The following is a 20,551-nucleotide window of genomic DNA, read 5'->3' as shown; positions in this document are numbered from 1 at the left end:
AATCCATTTTTAGTAATAATTTGTGGGTCTATTTCCCCACTCATTTTGAAAATAATTATTTGCTTCTAAATTTTTTATTCATTTTGTTTACTCTAGATTATTATTATTATTATTATTATTATTATTATTATTATTATTATTATTATTATTATGTCAATATAAATAGATATAAAATCTATATAATATATAAAAGATGAGTTTTCTCCCTCCATTTTTTTCTTACATTTTTTCTCTTTTCTCCCATCAAATTTTTTATTATTTTTTTCTCTTTTCTTTTTATAATTTTAATTATTTTCTATACATTGTCAAATTTAATTTATAAAAAAATATTCAATGTGCATCTTAGGTTTAAGTTCGTCAGAAGATCTTTAATATAGTATAAAAATTATCAAAAATAAATTTAAAACGTATAGGTTATTAAAATTTTAAAATATTTTATTTTCTTTTTCTTTGTTAAAGTTTTACAATTTTTTATTTATGTTTGTGTATGAAAATATTTATTTATTACTATTATTATGTGAAATACTCTACAATAATAATGTGTAATATTAATTTTCATTATCAAATAATTTAAAATAATTTAATAACTATAATTATCATTACACTTTAGACATAATTGAAAATTACGTTTTAAATTCGAATTTTTATTGAGTAATTAGTATCTTATTTTTAAACCATATCTTGCATTTATTATATTTTGTTTCTGTTTAATATTTATATTTATTTATTTAAACATATCATTTAATTTCGATTTCGTCGTGCATCGCACGGATGGTCGTACTAGTTCATACAAAAACATACTAAAAACTTAATTAATCTAAATCATATTTGAAATTCTATTTTTAAGATATACATATATATAATTAATTATTCAACTACAAACTTATATTTTAAGCTAAAGAATTCTAAAATGAACAAATATGAGTTTAATCTTTGTAGTTGCATTGAACTGTTATAATAAAAAAATTATAAATATAAAAATAATACTTCATTCATCCCAATAGTAATGTCTCAGTTTTCTTTTTGGACGTCCCAATACAAAATTATACTCTTTTACTATTTTCATTAAGTAGGTATCATTGTGCATCGCATGAGAGTAATACTAGTGCTAGTGAAACCATAATTTCAGACAAAACCAAAATGTATCCAAATACAACTAGAATGAGTCCTATAATAAATTAAACAAAAGTTTAATTAAAAATATATAAAGTTAATTATAATCAGGAAATGGATATTCCTATCGGCATGAATGAGAGAAGTATTGGCCAAGTTTGAATCCAAGGTTCACAAATAATGCATTCTGGGAGCACGAGTACAACATTCATGGTCACCCTAGTAGAATAGTTCCAGTTGACTTTAGAGCTGTACAAGTACGTTTGTGGCTTCTTTTGGCAATATCCATCACCTTTATTTGGGTTTCAACGTTCGCAAATGGCTACTGCACATGACATAGCTCTTAAAATCAAGGAATATCGAGTGGTTAGCCCAAGTGATGGAGTCACACTATGCAAAAGAAGTATCATTTCGTTTTGACAAACAGTGTCAGCTGAATAATGAAAAATAACAAGATTATGGCTCTATAACTTCTACCAAAGTGTGATAGCTCCACTATTATGCATCTGCACTTAAAGAAGATTATATTTGTTATATTATCTTTTTTGTTTTCATTTTATACTGCTTATTTCATTTTATTTTATCTTGAAGTGCCTTACTTGCCTTATGAGCGCGCTCCATTCTTTTGAGCCTGGATTCCTGGTACGTACTTTGTACCTGTCTTATGGTGAAACTTTGATACAAGCACAACTGCCGTACAATATGATCTTAGTTCTTCAGTGGTCGCATGTCCATGGATGTTTCTTGATACACGGATTGTGGATAGTTGTGCTTAATCTCGAATAGATTTAGAGATGTAAGTATATATTGTTAAAATTTACAGTATATATTGACATTTTTTACTTTTTTTACTAGGCGGACCTTTATTTTCCTCTTGGTTATATTATGACTTTTGTGTGGCCTGATCTGAGAAACGGAAATAATGATTGGCTATGGCAGCACGAGTGGGATGTACATGGAATGCGTTTCTGACTTACGATGGAATATATACATGGAATGCGTTCTGGATTTACGATGGAACCATAACTTGAAGAATGTTATGTTCAGAATTTTATTGATAGGATGAAACTACCCAATCTTATAAATGATTATTTTCTACTTTTTTTGGCCAAAATATATGCAAATACAAGCTAGAATGAGTCGTCTAATAAATTAAACAAAAGTTTAATTAAAAATATATAAAGTTAATTATAATCAGGAGAGGGATATTCAAGGTGATCTCTGAGCATGAATTGGAGAAGTATTGGCCAAGTTTGAATCCTAAGGTTCACAAATAATGCATTGTGGAAACACGAGTACAACATTCATGGTCACCCTAGTAGAATAGTTCCAGTTGACTTTACAGCTGTACAAGTACGTTTGTGGCTTATTTTGGCAATAAACACCACCTTTATTTGGGTTTCAACGTTCGCAAATGGCTACTGCACATGACATAGCTCTTAAAATCAAGGAATATGTAAAGGTTAAAATTCGAGTGGTTAGCCCAAGTGATGGAATCACACTATGCAAAAGAAGTATCGTTTCGTTTTGACAAACAGTGTCAGCTGAATAATGAAAAATAACAAGATTATGGCTCTATAACTTCTACCCAAGTGTCATAGCTCCACTATTATGCATCTGCACTTAAAGAAGATTATATTTGTTATATTATCTTTTTTGTTTTCATTTTATACTGCTTATTTCATTTTATTTTATCTTGAAGTGCCTTACTTGCCTTATGAGCGCGCTCCATTCTTTTAAGTCTGGATTCCTCGTACTCTATACCTGCCTTATGGTGAAACTTTGGTACAAGTACAATTGTCGTACAATATGATCTTAGTTCTTCAGTGGTTGCATGTCCGCAGATGTTTCTTGATACACGGATTGTGGATAGATGTGCTTAATCTCGAATAGATTTAGAGTTGTAAGTATATATTGTTAAAATTTACAGTATATATTCACATTTTTGACTTTTTTACTAGGCGGACCTTTATTTGCCTCTTCGTCATATTATGACTTTTGTGTGGCCTGATCTGAGAAACGGAAATAATGATTGGCTATGGCAGCACGAGTGGGATATACATGGAATGCGTTTCAGACTTACGATGGAATATGTACATGGAATGCGTTCTGGACTTACGATGGAACCATAACTTGAAGAATTTATGTTCATAATTTTATTGATAGGATATTTTCTACTTTTTTTGGCCAAAATATATGCAAATACAAGCTAGAATGAGTCGTCTAATAAATTAAACAAAAGTTTAATTAAAAATATATAAAGTTAATTATAATCAGGAGAGGGATATTCAAGGTGATCTCTTGGCATGAATTGGAGAAGTATTGGCCAAGTTTGAATCCAAGGTTCACAAATAATGCATTGTGGGAGCACGAGTACAACATTCATGGTCACCCTAGTGGAATAGTTTCAGTTGACTTTACAGCTGCACAAGTACGTTTGTGGCTTATTTTGGCAATATCCACCACCTTTATTTGGGTTTCAACGTTCGCAAATGGCTACTGCACATGACATAGCTCTTAAAATCAAGGAATATGTAAAGGTTAAAATTCGAGTGGTTAGCCCAATTGATGGAGTCACACTATGCAAAAGAAGTATCGTTTCGTTTTGACAAACAATGTCAGCTGAATGATGAAAAGAAACAAGATTATGGCTCCACTATTATGCATCTGCACTTAAAGAAGATTATATTTGTTATATTATCTTTTTTGTTTTCATTTTATACTACTTATTTCATTTTATTTTATCTTGAAGTGCCTTACTTGCCTTATGAGCGCGCTCCATTCTTTTGAGTCTGGATTCCTCGTACTCTATACCTGCCTTATGGTGAAACTTTGGTACAAGTACAACTGCCATACAATATGATCTTAGTTCTTCAGTGGTCGCATGTCCACGGTTGTTTCTTGATACAGGGATTGTGGACATATGTTCTTAATCTCGAATAGATTTAGAGTTGTAAGTATATATTGTTAAAATTTACAGTATATATTGACATTTTGACTTTTTTTATTAGGCGGACCTTTATTTGCCTCTTCGTCATATTATGACTTTTGTGTGGCCTGATCTGAGAAACGGAAATAATGATTGGCTATGGCAGCACGAGTGGGATGTACATGGAATGCGTTTCAGACTTACGATAAAATATGTACATGGAATGCGTTCTGAACTTACGATAGAACCATAACTTGAAGAATGCTATGTTGAGAATTTTATTGATAGGATGAAACTACCCAATCTTATAAATGATTATTTTCTACTTTTTTTGGCCAAAATGTATCCAAATACAAGTTAGAATGAGTCGTCTAATAAATTAAACAAAAGTTTAATTAAAAATATATAAAGTTAATTATAATCAGGAGAGGGATATTCAAGGTGAACTCTCCGCATGAATTGAAGAAGTATTGGCCAAGTTTGAATCCAAGGTTCACAAATAATGCATTGTGGGAGCACGAGTACAACATTCATGGTCACCCCAGTGGAATAGTTCCAGTTGACTTTACAGCTGTACAAGTACGTTTGTGGCTTATTTTGGCAATATCCATCACCTTTATTTGGGTTTCAATGTTCGCAAATGGCTACTGCACATGACATAGCTCTTAAAATCAAGGAATATGTAAATGTTAAAATTCGAGTGGTTAGCCCAAGTGATGGAGTCACACTAATAATGAAAAATAACAAGATTATGGCTCTATAACTTCTACCAAAGTGTGATAGCTCCACTAATATGTATCTCCACTAAAAGAAGATTATATTTATCATATTATCTTTTTTTGTTTTCATTTTATACTGCTTATTTCATTTTATTTTATCTTGAAGTGCCTTACTTGCCTTATGAGCGCACTCCATTCTTTCGAGCCTGGATTCCAAATACTCTGTACCTGCCTTTTGGTGAAAGTTTAGTACAAGTACAACTGCCGTACAATATGATCTTAGTTCTTCAGTGGTTGCATGTCCACGGCTGTTTCTTGATACAGGGATTGTGGACAAATGTGCTTAATCCCGAATGGATTTAGAGTTGTATGTATGTTTTTCTATATTTTGTTAAAATTTACAGTATATATTGACATTTTTTTACGTTTTTTATTAGACGGACCTTTCTTTGCGGCTTCGTCATATTATGACTCTTGTGTGGCCTGATCTGAAAAACGAAAATAATGATTGGCTATAGCAGCACGAGTGGGATGTACATGAAATGCGTTCTGAACTTATGATGGAAGATGTACATGGTTTGCCTTTTCGTCATATTATGACTCTTGTGTGGCCTGATATGAGAAACATAAATAATGATTGACTATGACAACACGAGTGGGCCTAAATTAAACAAAATTTTTAGGGAAAAAACATATATAGTTAATTAATTATAATCTATAGCGTAAAAATAAATTTTATTAAACTCAAATCAACTTTTGAAGTGTCCGCAATCATACAAAATCAAGGTTTGCGGATTCAGTTTAATTTTGAACCAATGCACACTCATAAATGATACTATATTATATGGTGTGTGCTTATCTTAAATAAAACTAATTCATGATAATGTTAATTGGCAATTAATAACTCTTTTAATACTTCTAAATAATCATTTTTTTAATAAAAATTAAAATATATTAATTATTATTATTTTAACGTAAATAGATTATTCTTATCCTTAATAAATTGTAATAATATATATATATATAATGAAAAATAGAAAGAAAAAAAATAAATAAAAAGTATATATAAAAAAAACCATATGCCCTACGGCCCCTACCCCTCTCCCACTCGTCAGCGGTGGCGATTCGGTGAAGACACTCGTCCTCTGTCGGTGCGAGCTCTTTTGGATAGCAGAGGGAGGTGCCACGGTTTGGCTGGAGTTTTTTTTTTTTTTTTAAATGTTTGTTTTTCAAATTTCAACTTAAAAAACAATGAAATTCAAAATTTAAATTATTGATAAATATTAAAATGAATAATAAAATATTATTTTGATAAAAGTGTTTATAGTTAATTTATTACTGTTTACTATTAATATTTAGTTAAGCCAAATATATATTTTATAACTATTATTTATTCTTCATTTTTTATAGCAGTATTTACTCTTCATTTATTACCGTAGGTTTGTGGTTTAACCATAAGTGACACATTCAATTTATGCCGCCTTTGGCTGCCCAAGTTGTTGAATTTTGTCAAATTGGTTGCAAATCTACCTCTAAATATATTTATATTTCTTTTATAAGGCTAGTTTTAGCGTATGACTTATGACTTTTCATCAAAAAAAAAAAGTTACTAGTTTCCAACCATTGTTGTTAGACCGAACATCAACTGTTAGCTCAAATTTTACTATTTTATTGAATCAAAGCCTCGAATGAAGGGATTCGAAAGTTTGGATGGCTGAAAAATTAGGGGGAGATTAATAGTCAAAAATTGAAAATTGTTTACTTATTTGCAACGTTTTGAAAGTCGTGTCGGAGTTTCAAATTGGATAAAAGTTTGTGATTTAAATGACAATTACCCCAAAAGATAATTATATATATTCCCTAGTCGAGTATAATCAATCCTAAGCACTAATCACAAAATCAATCTAAAATACAAAGAAATTACATTTGAAGAAAAAAAAACTATATATATAAACGTAATACACAAACACAAAAAAGTCAAATAAATATATAATAAGAGAGGTATAACAACGAGACATAGATAGTCAAGAGTCAAATAGTTTTTTTAGAGACACTCAAACTACAAAGAATGATATATATCATGTTCAATTCTCATATACTCCTTCAATTCTCTTAACCAAATAAAAACGACATACGATAATTCAAATTACATGAATTTCTAATATGTAGACACTAGCTAGCTAGCTAATTCTAGGCAAATTCATTCTAAAAGAAAAAAAAGGTGTTATTTAGGTAGGCTTGAGGGGGAAGATTTTCCAAAATCCCGATTGTTCATCGTATCCATACAACAAGCCCTCTTTAGAGATCATCCATCGACACGACGAGATACATCTACGAAAATCTCTATTCGCATCACATGCATCAAAACGATACCAATGCAAGTTGTCCCACTGCACCTCACAGTAGAACAAGGTCGTCCTAAAGAAATTGACATTGAAACTCCATTCGAGGGCGTCTCCGGCCTGCAAGATCTGGTGCCGGAGATCGTCCTCCCTTGACCGGCAATGCACGCTCAGCTGCCGCCCCGACTCCAGCTCGTTTATTACTTCAACCACAACTCTTGCATCGCTGCTCTTTGTTAGAACAAACATTATTAATATTATTAATGCACCAACTATTTTGTTATCCATGGCTCCAAAATGTTGGTGATTAAGACGAGATGTGAGAAGATGAGATTTTATATAGAAGAGTGATTATCAAAATATTCAAGGAGCAAAGAAGATGAACTAGCTACTTCTCTTGTAGTCAACATCTTTTTGTTTTTTTTTTACTAATAATGTGTGCCAGACACAAAGGCAATGCATGGATTGTTTGTTATTTTTATTTGCAACTAATTAATGTACACATGTTCCAGAAAGCCCATAAATACAAATTTTAATAAAATAATATTTCTAATTCTGTGAGTGATGTGAGTCATAACATGGTACTATAATACTATTACAATCAATAAATATGTTAATTTGTGCCTTTATTTTGAGTTGGCATTTGTGGCTTTGTTCGTAGATGAGAATATATGCTACATATGTAAGCATTCAGTTGATGCAAAATGACAAAATAATATACTTTGTTGGTTGTGTTTGTGGGTCAAAGATACCTTTTGATTCACCGCTGAAATTTTGTCATTACTAGCTATTGTAGAATATTCAAAAAGCTGATTAGAAAAAAATATTCAAAAAGTTGGAATATATATTATGGATATTTAATTTAATCCTTCTTATACCACAGCAAAACTTGCATTCCCACAAATAAGTATATTCCTACAAACAATACCTCTCAATAGGAAAAGTAGATAATCATGCCTTCTACCCATATGTATGTCTCTACATGATCTAATTTTGTAGTAACAAACAAGAAGCCATTGGCAAAAAGTGAGTTAATACATTACACAAACAACGTCAAAATTTAGTAAAGAATAGCAGTAAGGAAAAGAGTATCTTACAAGAAGACGATCGTTTTTAAGCAATCACAGGGCCGCCTCCACTTGCTGGCTTTTGGATAACCCTGACTACCGCCATCCCGTCGCCGTCGTTGTCTTTTACCCTCCACGACCTATCCTTCTTTCTTTGGGGCTTCTTGTGCTGTTTATGAGGTTTACTTGACCTTTTCTTAACAGCAGTCTTGTCGGAAGCTAATCCATTGTCGATGTCGAAAGAATTCAGATCGCTCAGCACGTGCTCCAGACCCGCGGCAGGTTCGTCTGCAGCAACTGGAGGGTCTTCATCATCAGATAGGTCTGATTCATGTGACGAGCTGTGTTCAGCAGCATCCTCGCCGTCATCTTCATCATTTGACATTTCTGGTGGCATTTCATAGTGCGGAAGCTTCCCATCGATGTAATCCTTCAACATTTGGCGAGTAGCTTTGGTCTCATCTGGTAGTCCACTCGAGGCTACGTACCCACGAGAGGCACAATATGCTCTCAGAAGCTCTGCTGCCAAAGGGGGCCGTGATTGTGGTTCGTAAGACTTGGGTTTTGGCAATTTGATTTTGTACACACCCTCAATAACGGATCTTGGCACTCGATCTGCAACCACCTGCACAGCCGCACGGTGCTCTGTCAAGCGATCGATAGGCAAGACCCCGGATGCAATCATCTCGTATCTTGAACTAGTGAAGGACGGGAACACCAGTCCAGGGCAATCACATAGAGTAAGTTTCTCGGATATTATCAATGTCTGGAAATGTTTGGTCTTCCCAGGAGTCGAAGTTACACCAGTCCTCTTCTCTCCCACCAAAGCATTGATTGTGGAACTCTTTCCTACGTTGGGATATCCAACAAATCCCACAACTACACTGCGAGGTGGTGTGTGCCCAGAAGCACTTTCATCATCAGAATGCATGTCTGACGAGCCCGTGTCAATGGACTTAGATTGGCTTCTCATTGAGACAATCTTCTCAGCTTCAGTTTGCAACCGTTCAAGTAGCTCGTCTCTGCCATATACTTTCGTTTCAGCATCAGCTAAGTCTTGCGCAGTACCAACGGACAGACTCAGCTCCTTCCCCTCTAAAGCAGCAGTGGCAGCTTTAGCCGACCAGAAAAGAAAGAGAATGCCATGTTGATGGAAGTAATTAGCCCATTTTTGCCTGCACAAAATTCATGCAACAAATCTTCAAGGGTCTAAAGAGTGGACAATTCAGGGAATCAACAGAAGCATTGTAATAATACAAACCTAACAGAGAATGGCAGAAGATCTGCCTTGTTTACGAGGAGCAAAGTGCTTTTGTGTTCATCAATTTCTCGTGCATATGCCTACAGTTTGGTAGCATCCCCCGGGTTAGAACAATTACTCAAACTATTGGCAAGTAAAATGCTAAAAGCCAGTGCTATTGAGAATCGGTAGATATAAGAGACACATCTGCTTGAGACTGTTCTTCATCAGCAGCTAAAGCCAGTGCTATTCAACTCAGCAGTTTTTTAAATATAAATGACTCATCCAATAGAAATTCTAAATAAAGGTATTTCAGGAAGAAGCTAAATATTTCATTTTATTTAACTTCAATATACCTCTAGATCAGGGCAACGGTAGAAGAGTGGGTCCCTTGCATCAACAACCATCACTATCTTTAAGGACAAACAATTGAAGAAGGGTCAGCACTCAGCAGGAATTATCAGCATGGTATAAATTAAAAAGTGTAACAACCACAAAAGCAAGAGAGGTAAACAGTTACAGAAAAATTTTGCCGATCTACCAAGCCCATCTTCATTAGAATACACATCACTCTAGGCATTTATCAGATTAAAACCCATAGATATAAGAAAACGTATTTGAGGCAATAAATAATCAATAATCATATTATAGAAATATGACACTTCTCTTTTTGAGTTCAATGCTTTCTGTCTATTGATTAAGGACGCATTCAAAATACAATCATGCACCATTCCCAATCAACATTGGCGTTGAAAATTTTATGAACAAATTAGCTTCTTATTTCAACGAATCATGAAGAAAGAAATACTTGAAAGCAGTAATCAGTGATCAGGATAAAGTTCTTAAACTTTGTATAGCAATAATCTTAAGAATATTGTGCAACTCCTCACATCTTGAAGTACTTAGCTGAGTATCTAAGTTTGATACAATTAAGATGCCATATTAAGGCAACATAACCTTTCAAAAATTTCAGAAAAGAGCACATTTTTAGAATCTATTCTCACCAGGTCACTGCGTTCAAGCACTCTCCAGAGTTGTCTCCAAATATCCAGATTTTTCTCAAATGGTGTAAGAACTAGATTTTCATTCTCCTCAAGCCTGCCATGGTTTTAGCAAATAAAATAAAAAATCAACAATATATTAATTTCATAAACCCTGAGAAGTCATGCACATTAGAAACTGTGAGAATAGCCCTATTCAACCAGAGAAAGCTATCAAGAGGCTTAGAACCATGAAGCATCAACCTCCCCAGGAAATAAATGTCTATATGTATAAGTGGGGCATGCCGCATATGCATGATTAACTTTTCCAGAAAAAATCTACTATCTCAATCTCAACTAACAAACAGTCAAACACATAGATCAGACCTTATATAATCTACATGAGATCACGTCAGGAGTCATGAGCAACAGATGGTTATAAGATGATCAAACAAATGTGAAGGAATGAAAAGAAACCGCAAACACGGTAAGGTATTAACATCATATTGACAGCAATACACTGCACAAGCCCTATTTGTGCTATTATCTCACAACTGCTGACCTTGCAAGATTGCGGCGCCACTCTAGAAATGCTCGTTTTTCATTATCGTCAAGCTCTTCAACCGACATTTTTGCATTCCATGGTGGCCTGATAAGACATATTTGCATTAAACCCTGCACATACAAAGGATAATAAACCAAAATTTAGATAACAGAGCCAATCGTACCTTCGAGGAATACGGAGACTGCTGGCATGCAAAGCTTCCTCCTTCTTCTGTTGCTCCCTTCTTTCTTCCGGTGTCATATCAATTGTGCTGGAAGCAGAATCCCTAAAAGAAGACACAAAAACACCACAAACTTAATAAGAAAGCACAAACATATAACAGAAAAAACTCAGAGAAAATGACCAAACAATAATATATTACCAAAATTAGTGACTCATAAGAACCCGATAGAGAATAAGTGAAATGCATGAAAATTAACACAACCAACAATGCAACTACTAATTCACTTGTCAAGTTCCTCTCTTACCAATTCCAGAAACATAAAAACGGAATCATTTTGATTATAGTTTTTTAACATATCATCAAAAAACTGAAGAACGATTAACTCGACAAAGGTAACATTTCAAACAAGCTAAATCAACCTGCACTAAATCGCAAGTTAACAGTCAAAACCCCTCGAAATACCTGGAAACTAGAACAAAGAAGAAAATATAGCAACAAAAATTAAACGGAATCTCACAAATTGATGGGATATTGGCCGGGATTGAGAGAGGAGTAAAGGCGGTGGGCCTCGTCGGCCTGCTCGATGACGGCTTCGATGTCGCTGATCTCCGTGACCGATTCGAGAACCTTCTTGTGCTGGCTTCGGTATAACTTGCCTTTCTCCTTGGTCTGCTGTATCATCTGATTGTGGTGCTTCACAAGAGCGCGGCCGAGGACGCTTTTCTCTCCCTTCGGCATGTTAATCCACCTCTATGTGGCTCTCGCTGCAGTTTGTGGATGGTAAATTGAAAGTGGAGATGCGGAGAAGAAGTAGGGCGGGTGGGCGTAGATATACGGCAGCGCGGCCTGCTGGGTGTGGCGGTTGTGGTGGCGGTAAGGTGGAGGAGGGCTTCTAAAACTTTGCAAACGCTTCCCAAATGAAAAACAGTCGTCACGACTGACGCCAGCCCAATTATTTTCGTTAGGTTTTCTTCTTTAAGAAAAAAGGAAAAAAATCTCTCCATTCTTTTCTATTTTTGAAAAATAAGAAGAAGAAAAAAAATTTGAAAGAAATATCTTTTTATCCCTTATTTTATCTCTATCAATTTTTAATTTCGTTTAGTTTTGCATAATTGAGTATTTTTATCCTTAATAATAAGATTTTTTCAATCTCACCATTTTTAATGGGATAAAAATCAAGCAAAAATAATTTAAATGATATAAATAATCAAAAACTTTGGGATATTCTAAAGTTTCAATCCATCAAAATAAACAATGGATTAACCTTATTATTTTGATTTATCAAAATTAATCTTTCAAAGTAAACGGCCCTTACAATTAATGATGTCAAATGTATATTTTAGATAATGAAAATTAATAAGAGTAAATATATAAAACTATCCACTTTCATATTGTAAAGATAAAAATTGTCCACTAAGATAAAAATAATAAAAACTGTCCACTTTTTGATTGAAAAGACGGAAATACCCTTAACATTAAAAACATAAAAATTAACCATTTTTCTCTCATTCTCTCTCTCCTCTTTCTCTCTCTACGCAATCCCTTCCCCTTCTCTTCTCTCTCTCATCTCTCTCTCCACTCTCTCTCTCATCTCTCTTTCTCAAGCGACGCTGCGGCGGACCAGGTCAAACAAGGCGGCGAGGCGCGGGCAGATGCGGCGAAGGAAGCCACCGTCGGCAGAGCCGGGGGAGGTGGACATCGGCTGGAGGTATGCCCACGCCGCCTGCTTGACGAGGCGGTTCCGAATGCAGATATCGGATCCGCCTTGCGTGGAGCTCGACCGCGGCGAGTTGACCGCCGACGTCGGGAGGAGGTCCTTCAGCGAGGTGTAGCTGTGAGAATTAGGCTTGATCGACAACAGCTCGAGATCGTCGGAAGACGACGACGTGGTGGCGGAGGACGAGCTGTGGTGGTGGTGGTAGAGGAGATTGAGCTTGGTCGGCGCTACTATGATCGAGGAGGGAATTGAACTCCGGCGGCGGAGCTAGGGGGTTTTGCTGCGGAAACCCTAGATCTGAAGCGGCGTTCTCGGATTCGACGGCAATGTGGTGCTGCGTGGTGGCGCGGAGGCTGGTGAGGATCTGGTGGTTCTGGCGGCGGAGCTCGGCCACCTGCGCCATCAGCTCCTCCATGTGCTTCTGCTTCCGGAGGCGGCTCCGCCGCGCCGACTCGCGGTTGGAGATCATCCACTTTCTCTTCCTCAAATCCATCGTCTTCTGCAGATCCTCCTTCGATGCCGAGTCTGTAGCCCCGATGAATTCGACGATATTCCACTCGATGAATCCATGGTAGCAGCAGAGATTCAATTTTTTTTTCTTGTGTTGGTGATTGGAAATTTATATTACATGTGCTTGGTTGAAATGAGAATTTTTAGTTATTGTAAGAAATAAAATGAGTAATAGTATTTTTTTTTAGTGATGATTTGTGGATTTTATTAAAGAGATTTGATCGATTGAATGAGAAACATATTTTGGATAATTGATTAATGTTCTTGAATTCACAACCAAATTTATGAATTCACAACATAATATTCTTGAATTCACGCTCAGATCTATGAATTCACAATCAACTCGATGAATTCACAATTTAATATTCTTGAATACACAACTAAAACTTGAATTCACAACCAAAATAAATTCTAATTTTAGTTGTGAATTCAAACTTTAAAAACTCAAATTCACAATTACTTGAATTCACAATCAAAATAAATTTTGGTTGTGAATTAAATTATAGTTGTGAATTCACAACCAAAAAATTCTGATTGTGAATTAAATTCTGGTTGTGAATTCACAACCAAAAAATTTTGGTTGTGAATTAGTGAATTCACAACCAAAAAATTCTAGTTGTGAATTTGAATAGTTGTGAATTCAGTCTAATTCACAACCAAATTTTGGTTGTGAATTCGATTGGTTGTGAAATGCGGAATTTTTTAAAGGGGTAGTGTTTAAAGGTCAAATGAAGTGGACATTTTTTTAATTTTTAATGTGAAGGGCATTTTGGTAACAGTGGACATTTTTTAAGTTTTTTATTTTAGTGGCCATTTTTTATCTTTACAATATGAAAGTGGACATTTTACAAATCCACTCAATTAATAATTAACCATCAATTTAAATAATTTTTAGTCAATTTTGATATAAAGATCCCATCATTCTCTTTTCCTTTGTTTTACTTTCTCTGTTCTCACTTCTCAATTCTCACACATATGCACCAAAAATCGTCGTCGTCACCTCCTCATATGGCGGTAGTAATCGCCACAGATCATCACAGACAAGGCGATAACCACCACCTCCCTTCATCTTTCGACTTGGGGCCGACGACAGCAGCACCACGTCATCACTGTCATCGCTCTTTTCCGTTATAACTGTATAAATAGGTAAGAATTAGATGAGAGAAGTACGAAAATTGTGGGGTTTGAATTCTAGACCTGCTGTTTATTGACAGAAGTTAATATTGCTTCGATGATAAATTTATAATTATTTTTATTTATTATATTAATTTAAAGACAATAATGAATAAAGTAGAGGGTGGTGTGATTAGAATAATTTTAATCATTTGCCCAAAAAACTACTACCAATTAAACTAGAAAAATGAGGTAGCCCAATAAGTTGATGATGAAAAGCCCAATAGAAGAACATCCGCAGTGAAAGGAACGTTACAAGCCCAACATTCTCCACGTGCTTTTTCAATCCCCTCCTCTCAAAGCAAGAGATAACTTCCCCACAACTGCCTTCTTGTCTTCCCCTTTAACAAATCACTCCCAACGCCTTTAAATAACGGCCACTTTCTCACACCAACATTTCTCGATTTTTTTTTCCCACTTAAATGGTGGTGCAGAGCTATCAAGAATTCAGCTTGATTGGCGGAGAGGGACAAAATCCCGTGATATGGTAATTGGATGGGAGCACAGAAAAGCATTCACGCCGGCAATGGTCAGTGTTTCCTCATTTCTTCAGATCATTCTGGAGCGGAGCAGCTCCTTAATTTTCTTTATTCTTGAATGTTTTCCTAACGGTGTCGTTTTGGGGTTCTATATGTAGCCAAGGTAGAGTTCAATGTCGATTTCACACACAAACTATGTGCTGCTTTGATGCTGCCTTCTCTCAGGTTTGATTTTCTTTATGGACCCGTTTCTATGGAACATTTGTGAGCTGTTTCTCTTTATGATTATTTTCTTGTGTAAAACAGAAATGCTGGTGGATGGAGTCCACTGTCACTTGTTATTGGGAGGTAATTCTTTTGTTCATTCTACTTCTTGGTGAAAAGAAAATGGATTTTCATATTTTCGTTTCTGGTTTTGTTACATTTGGTGTTGATGGAGGGTATTGATTCGTTTCACCTTTTGGCAGCCTCTGCATAAAGCATCCAAATCTATTTGGAAAGAGCGAGAAGCTTGATTTATTGTGGGATAAAGGGCTCTGTGATTCCAATGTTTTGATTACTTATCGGAAGCCAAGACCAGAATGGCTTTCACAGCATGCCTTCATCATTCAGGTTGTTCTAGGCCGTTGAAGCCGTTTTCATATTAAATAGCATTATAGCCTCATTATTTTAGGTGCTATTTCCATGTGTCATTTTTCTTAGTTGGGACTACTCATTTTCTGTAAGCTTGCTAGAGGTTCATATGGTCTAGTTTGTTGTTTATTTTCTGAAGATACTTGATAGGAAATTTGATATGAAAATCGTATTTGATTTCTGCATTCTCTTATCTTCACTATTTAATGATTAATAACATGGAGTTTGGTTCTTAGATAAGACTTCACTCGTAAGTAAATAAAGTTATAAGCTAGACAAGGACTTGGTGTTGAAAGAAACGTAGGGTCACTTCCGTTAATGTTCTTGAAATGAATGGCTTACTGCCTTTGTGTGTTGCTCTCTTTGGTTCTGGTTTAAGAAGATGGGCTTGAGAGTGATATAAGTATTTAACGACAGGGTTTTGTGTACCTGTAAAAGCTTCGCTTTTAATTTGATCAAGAATTTTCCACCAACTATGGATCTAATTTAACCATTACTTTGCTCTTCAGCACTCCATTTCTCCTGAGATAGGGATTCATGGTATACCTGTTGACAACCTTTCTCGTTCAGCGAGTGGAGGTGTCAATCTTTGTCGTTTATCTGCTGGTGTAGACCTAAGTGAGCCTGCAAGTTCCAACTGGAGCAGTAAAACCAGTATCAAGTTTGAGGTGTGTGTGTCTCATACAATCACTTAAAGTTACTAGGTTCTATTGAACTGCATTTCTATGTCCAAATATTTGTCTCTCTTCTCACATGAACTTAGATACTCAATTCAGCATGTTCGTCCTGTTAATGATGATGGTCGGTCTATTAGCAGAGATCTTCATGGGTTTCCAGTGACTTGCAGGTAGACTAAGTTACTAATAATCCTTTCCATTGTCTTTTTCTTTCCAATCCTAATGACTTTCTTGCTTGATACTTGTTCCTCAGTGGTGGCTATCATGATAGTATGGTAGTGCTCAAACAGGAATCTCGCTTTGCCAAGGCAACTGATTGCAGCTTTACTCGAGTAATACATTTTTGGCCACTAATCTAATATTGTTCAATTTTGTACAATTTTTTTAATCAATAGTTTGATTGTAATATATATAATATTCTTTTCTATATGAAATTCTATGTAGTTTAGCCTGCAAATAGAACAAGGGATTCCAATTCTTTCCAAGTGGTTAATCTTTAACCGATTCAAGTTTGCCGCTTCAAGGGGTATAAGGCTTGGGCCAGCATTTTTCTTGACAAGGTGATCAATACTATTTTTTGTTTATATAAATTATATAAGTAAATAAAGAAATTTTAAAGATCGCGCGATGGAGGACCTCAATTCTTGACTCTTGAGCATTAACCTCCTACCGCTTGGCCAACACACGCATATGAGTTGTACTTATGGCATATGAGTTGGTATTCAAGTTGAAAAGTTAAAGTTGTAAAACATGGAGAATTAAAAGAGGAAAACTTAGCCTTCCATCCATTTATTAGTAAACTTTATTTGATGAAAATAGCATGCTGATGTTAAAACCATACTAGAGACTCCACACACGCACACACACTAAAGTATGCTATCAGTTAAGAATATGGAATAAAATGAGAGTTTTCCTTTATTGTTCTTTAACAAGGAAGAACGAGATTCTGCCAAAGTGCTGAATAGGAAGTTAAGTTTGGTATGAGTTGTACTTTCTAAAATACTTCCTCCGTCCACAAAAGAACTTCCTACCTATTTTTGGACTATACCCCACCACTTATAATTACTCTTACTTTTCACTTTTCACTTTTCACAACTCTCAATATTAATTACAACACATTTTCACCACTCCCAATACACTCAACTACCTTTTCTCCACTCTCAATACACTCAACAATATTTTTTCTTAAAACCCGTGTCACTCCCTCCTAGGAAGTTCTTTCATGGACGGAGGGAGTAACTCTTATCCCAGAAAACTATCTTCATCTACCACTTATGGTATTTCTATAGTTATTCATGTGTCTCTAATAACTACTAATAGTTTTTTTCACCTGCTAATTTCCTGTGTCAGCCTCACAGGTGGCTCGATTGTAGGAGACATAGCTCCTTATCAAGCCTTTTCCATAGGAGGACAAGGTAGTGTACGGGGCTATGGTGAAGGTGCTGTTGGATCTGGCAGATCATGTCTAGTTGCAAACAGTGAATTGACACTACCACTGGTATGTTGTTTTGTAATCTTATAAGAAGAAAGCTATTCTGCACTCTTTTGTTCTTCACCAAAGTACATTATCCCTTAAATCATGTTCAAGTAGATATTTTGTGGTCTCAGACGAATTTCCCTCTTTCAAAACTGGATTTTGGCATCATCCAACGCTTAAGATATTATTCTAAACATAACTAGATGTTCTGATATTTGAGATTTTACAGTATCCTACATCGGTTCCACATGAAAGTGTGGAATGGTATATAAGACGGGACCATGGTTTTGGGTTTAGTTAGGGCTCCCTAACTTATATGCCTAACAATTTGATCCTACCTGCGGGATCCAGACATTTACGGGAGAGGACTACCTGGGGAGAGTGTCGCACGACTCCAAGGGCTCGAAGGCGACTTGCCTGGGTCGATAAAAGGCTCCCCACAGTGAGAACCGTCCGTGGACGTCTGCTCCTAATGGGGGATGGGTTGTTACGATATCCCACATCGGTTCCACATGAAAGTGTGGAATGGTACATAAGAGGGGGTCAACCCTTTACCTCTAGCCATGGTTTTTGGGTTAATTTCGGGCTCCCTAAATTATATGCCTAACATGAGATGTAAAGGTTATTGCTTGATACTCAGTTTCCAAAATTTATAGAGTTTGTTTTGGATGTCTATTGAATGGAGCATAGCACGATATAAGTTGTGCTAATCCAGTAATTATAGCAATATAATCTTGACAGTCCTGCATATTATCATCTGGCATCTATTGTTTGATTTTGATCAAACAAACATAAGATCTTTTGCTCGGTCGAGCATTAACTTCTTATGCATGTGAAGAAGTGACATTAAGCTTGATAATTGAAGTTTCTACATACTGATACAGTGATACTCAGTTTCCAAAATTTAAAGAGGTTGTATTGGATGTCTATTGAATGGAGAACTAGTGAAAATTCCGTGTCACGTTGATTGATGAGTTGATAGGGATATATTGGGGGCCAAAACGAGTCTAGGACAGAAAAACTCTCTGTTTTTCCATCCTAACTTAGTTATGCCATGTTTGAGGTTTCAGATCTCAAGTTTTTCGGTAATCGGTATAGTTACTTTGTATGATGAAATGATCAATTTACAGTTGGGTGATGCGGTTACGGTGTTTGTAGCTCAATTGATAGGCAGGTTCCACCCAAAAAACAAACAAAAAAAAAATAGAGAGAAGAAACAAAAAGATATATATGAACTTTGCCAACTGAAATAAGAGACACGGTATACCAATGATTTTTTCTCATCTATACTGCCCAGTATTAAGGAGAAGAAGCTGCATTAACAAACTCCTTTTATTCTTGCACCCTATAATTCATTTGGTTGTGTAGAAGATCAGTCTGATGTCATTTTAGTTTGAACGGCTTCATATATTTTAAGGTAGCCAAAGACTTCTTTTCCGTTTTCTGATGAGCTTAATAATGTCTCTCCCCAAACTGTCTCTCTCAGAACTCAATACTTGAAGGTGCGGTTTTCTTCGACTGTGGATCTGATTTGGGCTCTGGCCGTCATGTGCCTGGTTAGTTTTGACTTGCTAACTTTCTTTGACAACATTTCAACATTGCTATACTTATACAAGACTTTTAAGGCAACATCTGATTTTACAATTTTTGTTACCGTCTGTCTGTTGAATATATAGAAAGCATGAGACATGGATTGTTGCTATGATTACTCGTTTTGAAACATAGTTATGGGTTTCAGAAGGCACTATAAATTGGTAAATTAGGTTCGAGGTTTATCTAGACTGTTCCTAACGTTATCTTTACTGTCATTCATCCTATTGGGAAATGGATAATACAGTTATCTTGCTGAAGAATATGTGCATCTTGAATTCTTGTCTGATTCATAGCTTACAAATATTCTGACATGATAGCTTCAGAAGTTCTTTTGGACAATATATAAAGAAGTTGTATCTGCACACTAGGAATAAAATGAAAAAAACACGAACGAAGAGGAAGAGTAACTAGTTTAGATCATAAAATACGATTTTGGAACTGCTCTAGTCTGTGTTGTTTCTCTTCGAAGATTCTATTTTTTGCATGAACTGTGTGAATAAACAGTCGTTGTTTGTGTTTTTTTTCAGGAAATCCATCTCTTAGGCACGGTAAACCGGGCAGCGGAGTTGGTCTGGGATACGGGCTTCGATTAAAATCTCACTTAGGACACTTGCAGGTCGACCTTGCTATCAATTCTTTTAAACAGAAAACTCTGTATTTTGGTTTCAGTAACGTTTCCTGATGAAGTATGGAAGGAGTTGAGGTTTGGTGCAGAAGAAGAATATTCAACTGGCAGTTATTAGTCTTTAGATACATTTTCTTTTAATTTTTTTTTCTTCTTTTTCTCATTTCTTGATTTGATATTAGGTTGATAATTGAAATTTCATTATATTTTCCTTGACTTGTAGAAAGCTAATATTTCCAATAATAATAAATATCGATATAGGCCAGTTCCACTTCCAGATCTGCTTGGTTTTTGAAGTTTGAACTTGCTAATATTTTATAATAATTTGGTATCAAGATTTTCTCAAATTTCATAATTAAGTTTTGTAACTATTAGATATTTAACATTACTAGAACGTCCATTCGTGCGATGCACGACGAATATCGAAATTAACGATATATTTAAATAAATATAAAATATATTTTAAAAATAAAATAAAATAATTCACGTCAATTATTCAATAAAATCTTTTTTATATTAACAACTTTGTATAAAGTATAATAAAAATTA

General features: G+C 35.2%; 3 protein-coding genes across 3 annotated transcripts; 1 reads left to right on the top strand and 2 right to left on the bottom strand.

Annotated features, from left to right (window-relative positions):
- Window positions 1–8,094: 8,094 nt before the first annotated feature.
- LOC131000261 (GTPase LSG1-1-like) lies at window positions 8,095–12,082 on the bottom strand. The gene is made up of 7 exons (XM_057926069.1): window positions 11,636–12,082; window positions 11,119–11,220; window positions 10,953–11,039; window positions 10,415–10,508; window positions 9,767–9,823; window positions 9,432–9,511; window positions 8,095–9,345 (listed from the first exon to the last, which is right to left on the bottom strand). The coding sequence occupies exons 1-7, from the start codon at window positions 11,854–11,856 to the stop codon at window positions 8,217–8,219; spliced, it is 1,770 nt and encodes a 589-aa protein (XP_057782052.1). The 5' UTR covers window positions 11,857–12,082; the 3' UTR covers window positions 8,095–8,216.
- Window positions 12,083–12,480: 398 nt separating this feature from the next.
- On the bottom strand, window positions 12,481–13,594 carry LOC131000263 (bZIP transcription factor 44-like). Its single transcript, XM_057926072.1, has one exon. The coding sequence runs from the start codon at window positions 13,326–13,328 to the stop codon at window positions 12,960–12,962; it is 369 nt and encodes a 122-aa protein (XP_057782055.1). The 5' UTR covers window positions 13,329–13,594; the 3' UTR covers window positions 12,481–12,959.
- Window positions 13,595–14,793: 1,199 nt separating this feature from the next.
- On the top strand, window positions 14,794–20,273 carry LOC131000262 (outer envelope protein 39, chloroplastic). The gene is made up of 11 exons (XM_057926071.1): window positions 14,794–15,047; window positions 15,156–15,222; window positions 15,304–15,345; window positions 15,465–15,609; window positions 16,140–16,298; window positions 16,407–16,477; window positions 16,561–16,639; window positions 16,752–16,867; window positions 17,658–17,805; window positions 19,271–19,340; window positions 19,905–20,273. Exons 1-11 carry the CDS (start codon window positions 15,014–15,016, stop codon window positions 20,057–20,059), a joined length of 1,086 nt encoding a protein of 361 aa, XP_057782054.1. The 5' UTR covers window positions 14,794–15,013; the 3' UTR covers window positions 20,060–20,273.
- The last annotated feature ends 278 nt before the right edge of the window (window positions 20,274–20,551 follow it).

Source organism: Salvia miltiorrhiza, chromosome 8, assembly GCF_028751815.1.
Source record: "Salvia miltiorrhiza cultivar Shanhuang (shh) chromosome 8, IMPLAD_Smil_shh, whole genome shotgun sequence".
Classification (NCBI taxonomy): domain Eukaryota; kingdom Viridiplantae; phylum Streptophyta; class Magnoliopsida; order Lamiales; family Lamiaceae; genus Salvia; species Salvia miltiorrhiza.
This window is presented reverse-complemented; position numbering and strand designations above follow the sequence as displayed.

Excerpts from the sequence above, each read along its gene's own strand:
- LOC131000262 (XM_057926071.1), top strand. The coding sequence starts at position 15,014 with ATGGGAGCACAGAAAAGCATTCACGCCGGCAATG. Across the intron at positions 15,346-15,464 it reads CTGTCACTTGTTATTGGGAG|CCTCTGCATAAAGCATCCAA; the intron begins GTAATTCTTTTG and ends ACCTTTTGGCAG. Across the intron at positions 19,341-19,904 it reads CTCTGGCCGTCATGTGCCTG|GAAATCCATCTCTTAGGCAC; the intron begins GTTAGTTTTGAC and ends GTTTTTTTTCAG.
- LOC131000261 (XM_057926069.1), bottom strand. The coding sequence starts at position 11,856 with ATGCCGAAGGGAGAGAAAAGCGTCCTCGGCCGCGCTCTTGTGAAGCAC. Across the intron at positions 10,509-10,952 it reads TGGCGCCGCAATCTTGCAAG|GCTTGAGGAGAATGAAAATC; the intron begins GTCAGCAGTTGT and ends AAACCATGGCAG. Across the intron at positions 9,824-10,414 it reads TGCTTGAACGCAGTGACCTG|ATAGTGATGGTTGTTGATGC; the intron begins GTGAGAATAGAT and ends TTGTCCTTAAAG.
- LOC131000263 (XM_057926072.1), bottom strand. The coding sequence starts at position 13,328 with ATGGATTTGAGGAAGAGAAAGTGGATGATCTCCAACCGCGAGTCGGCG.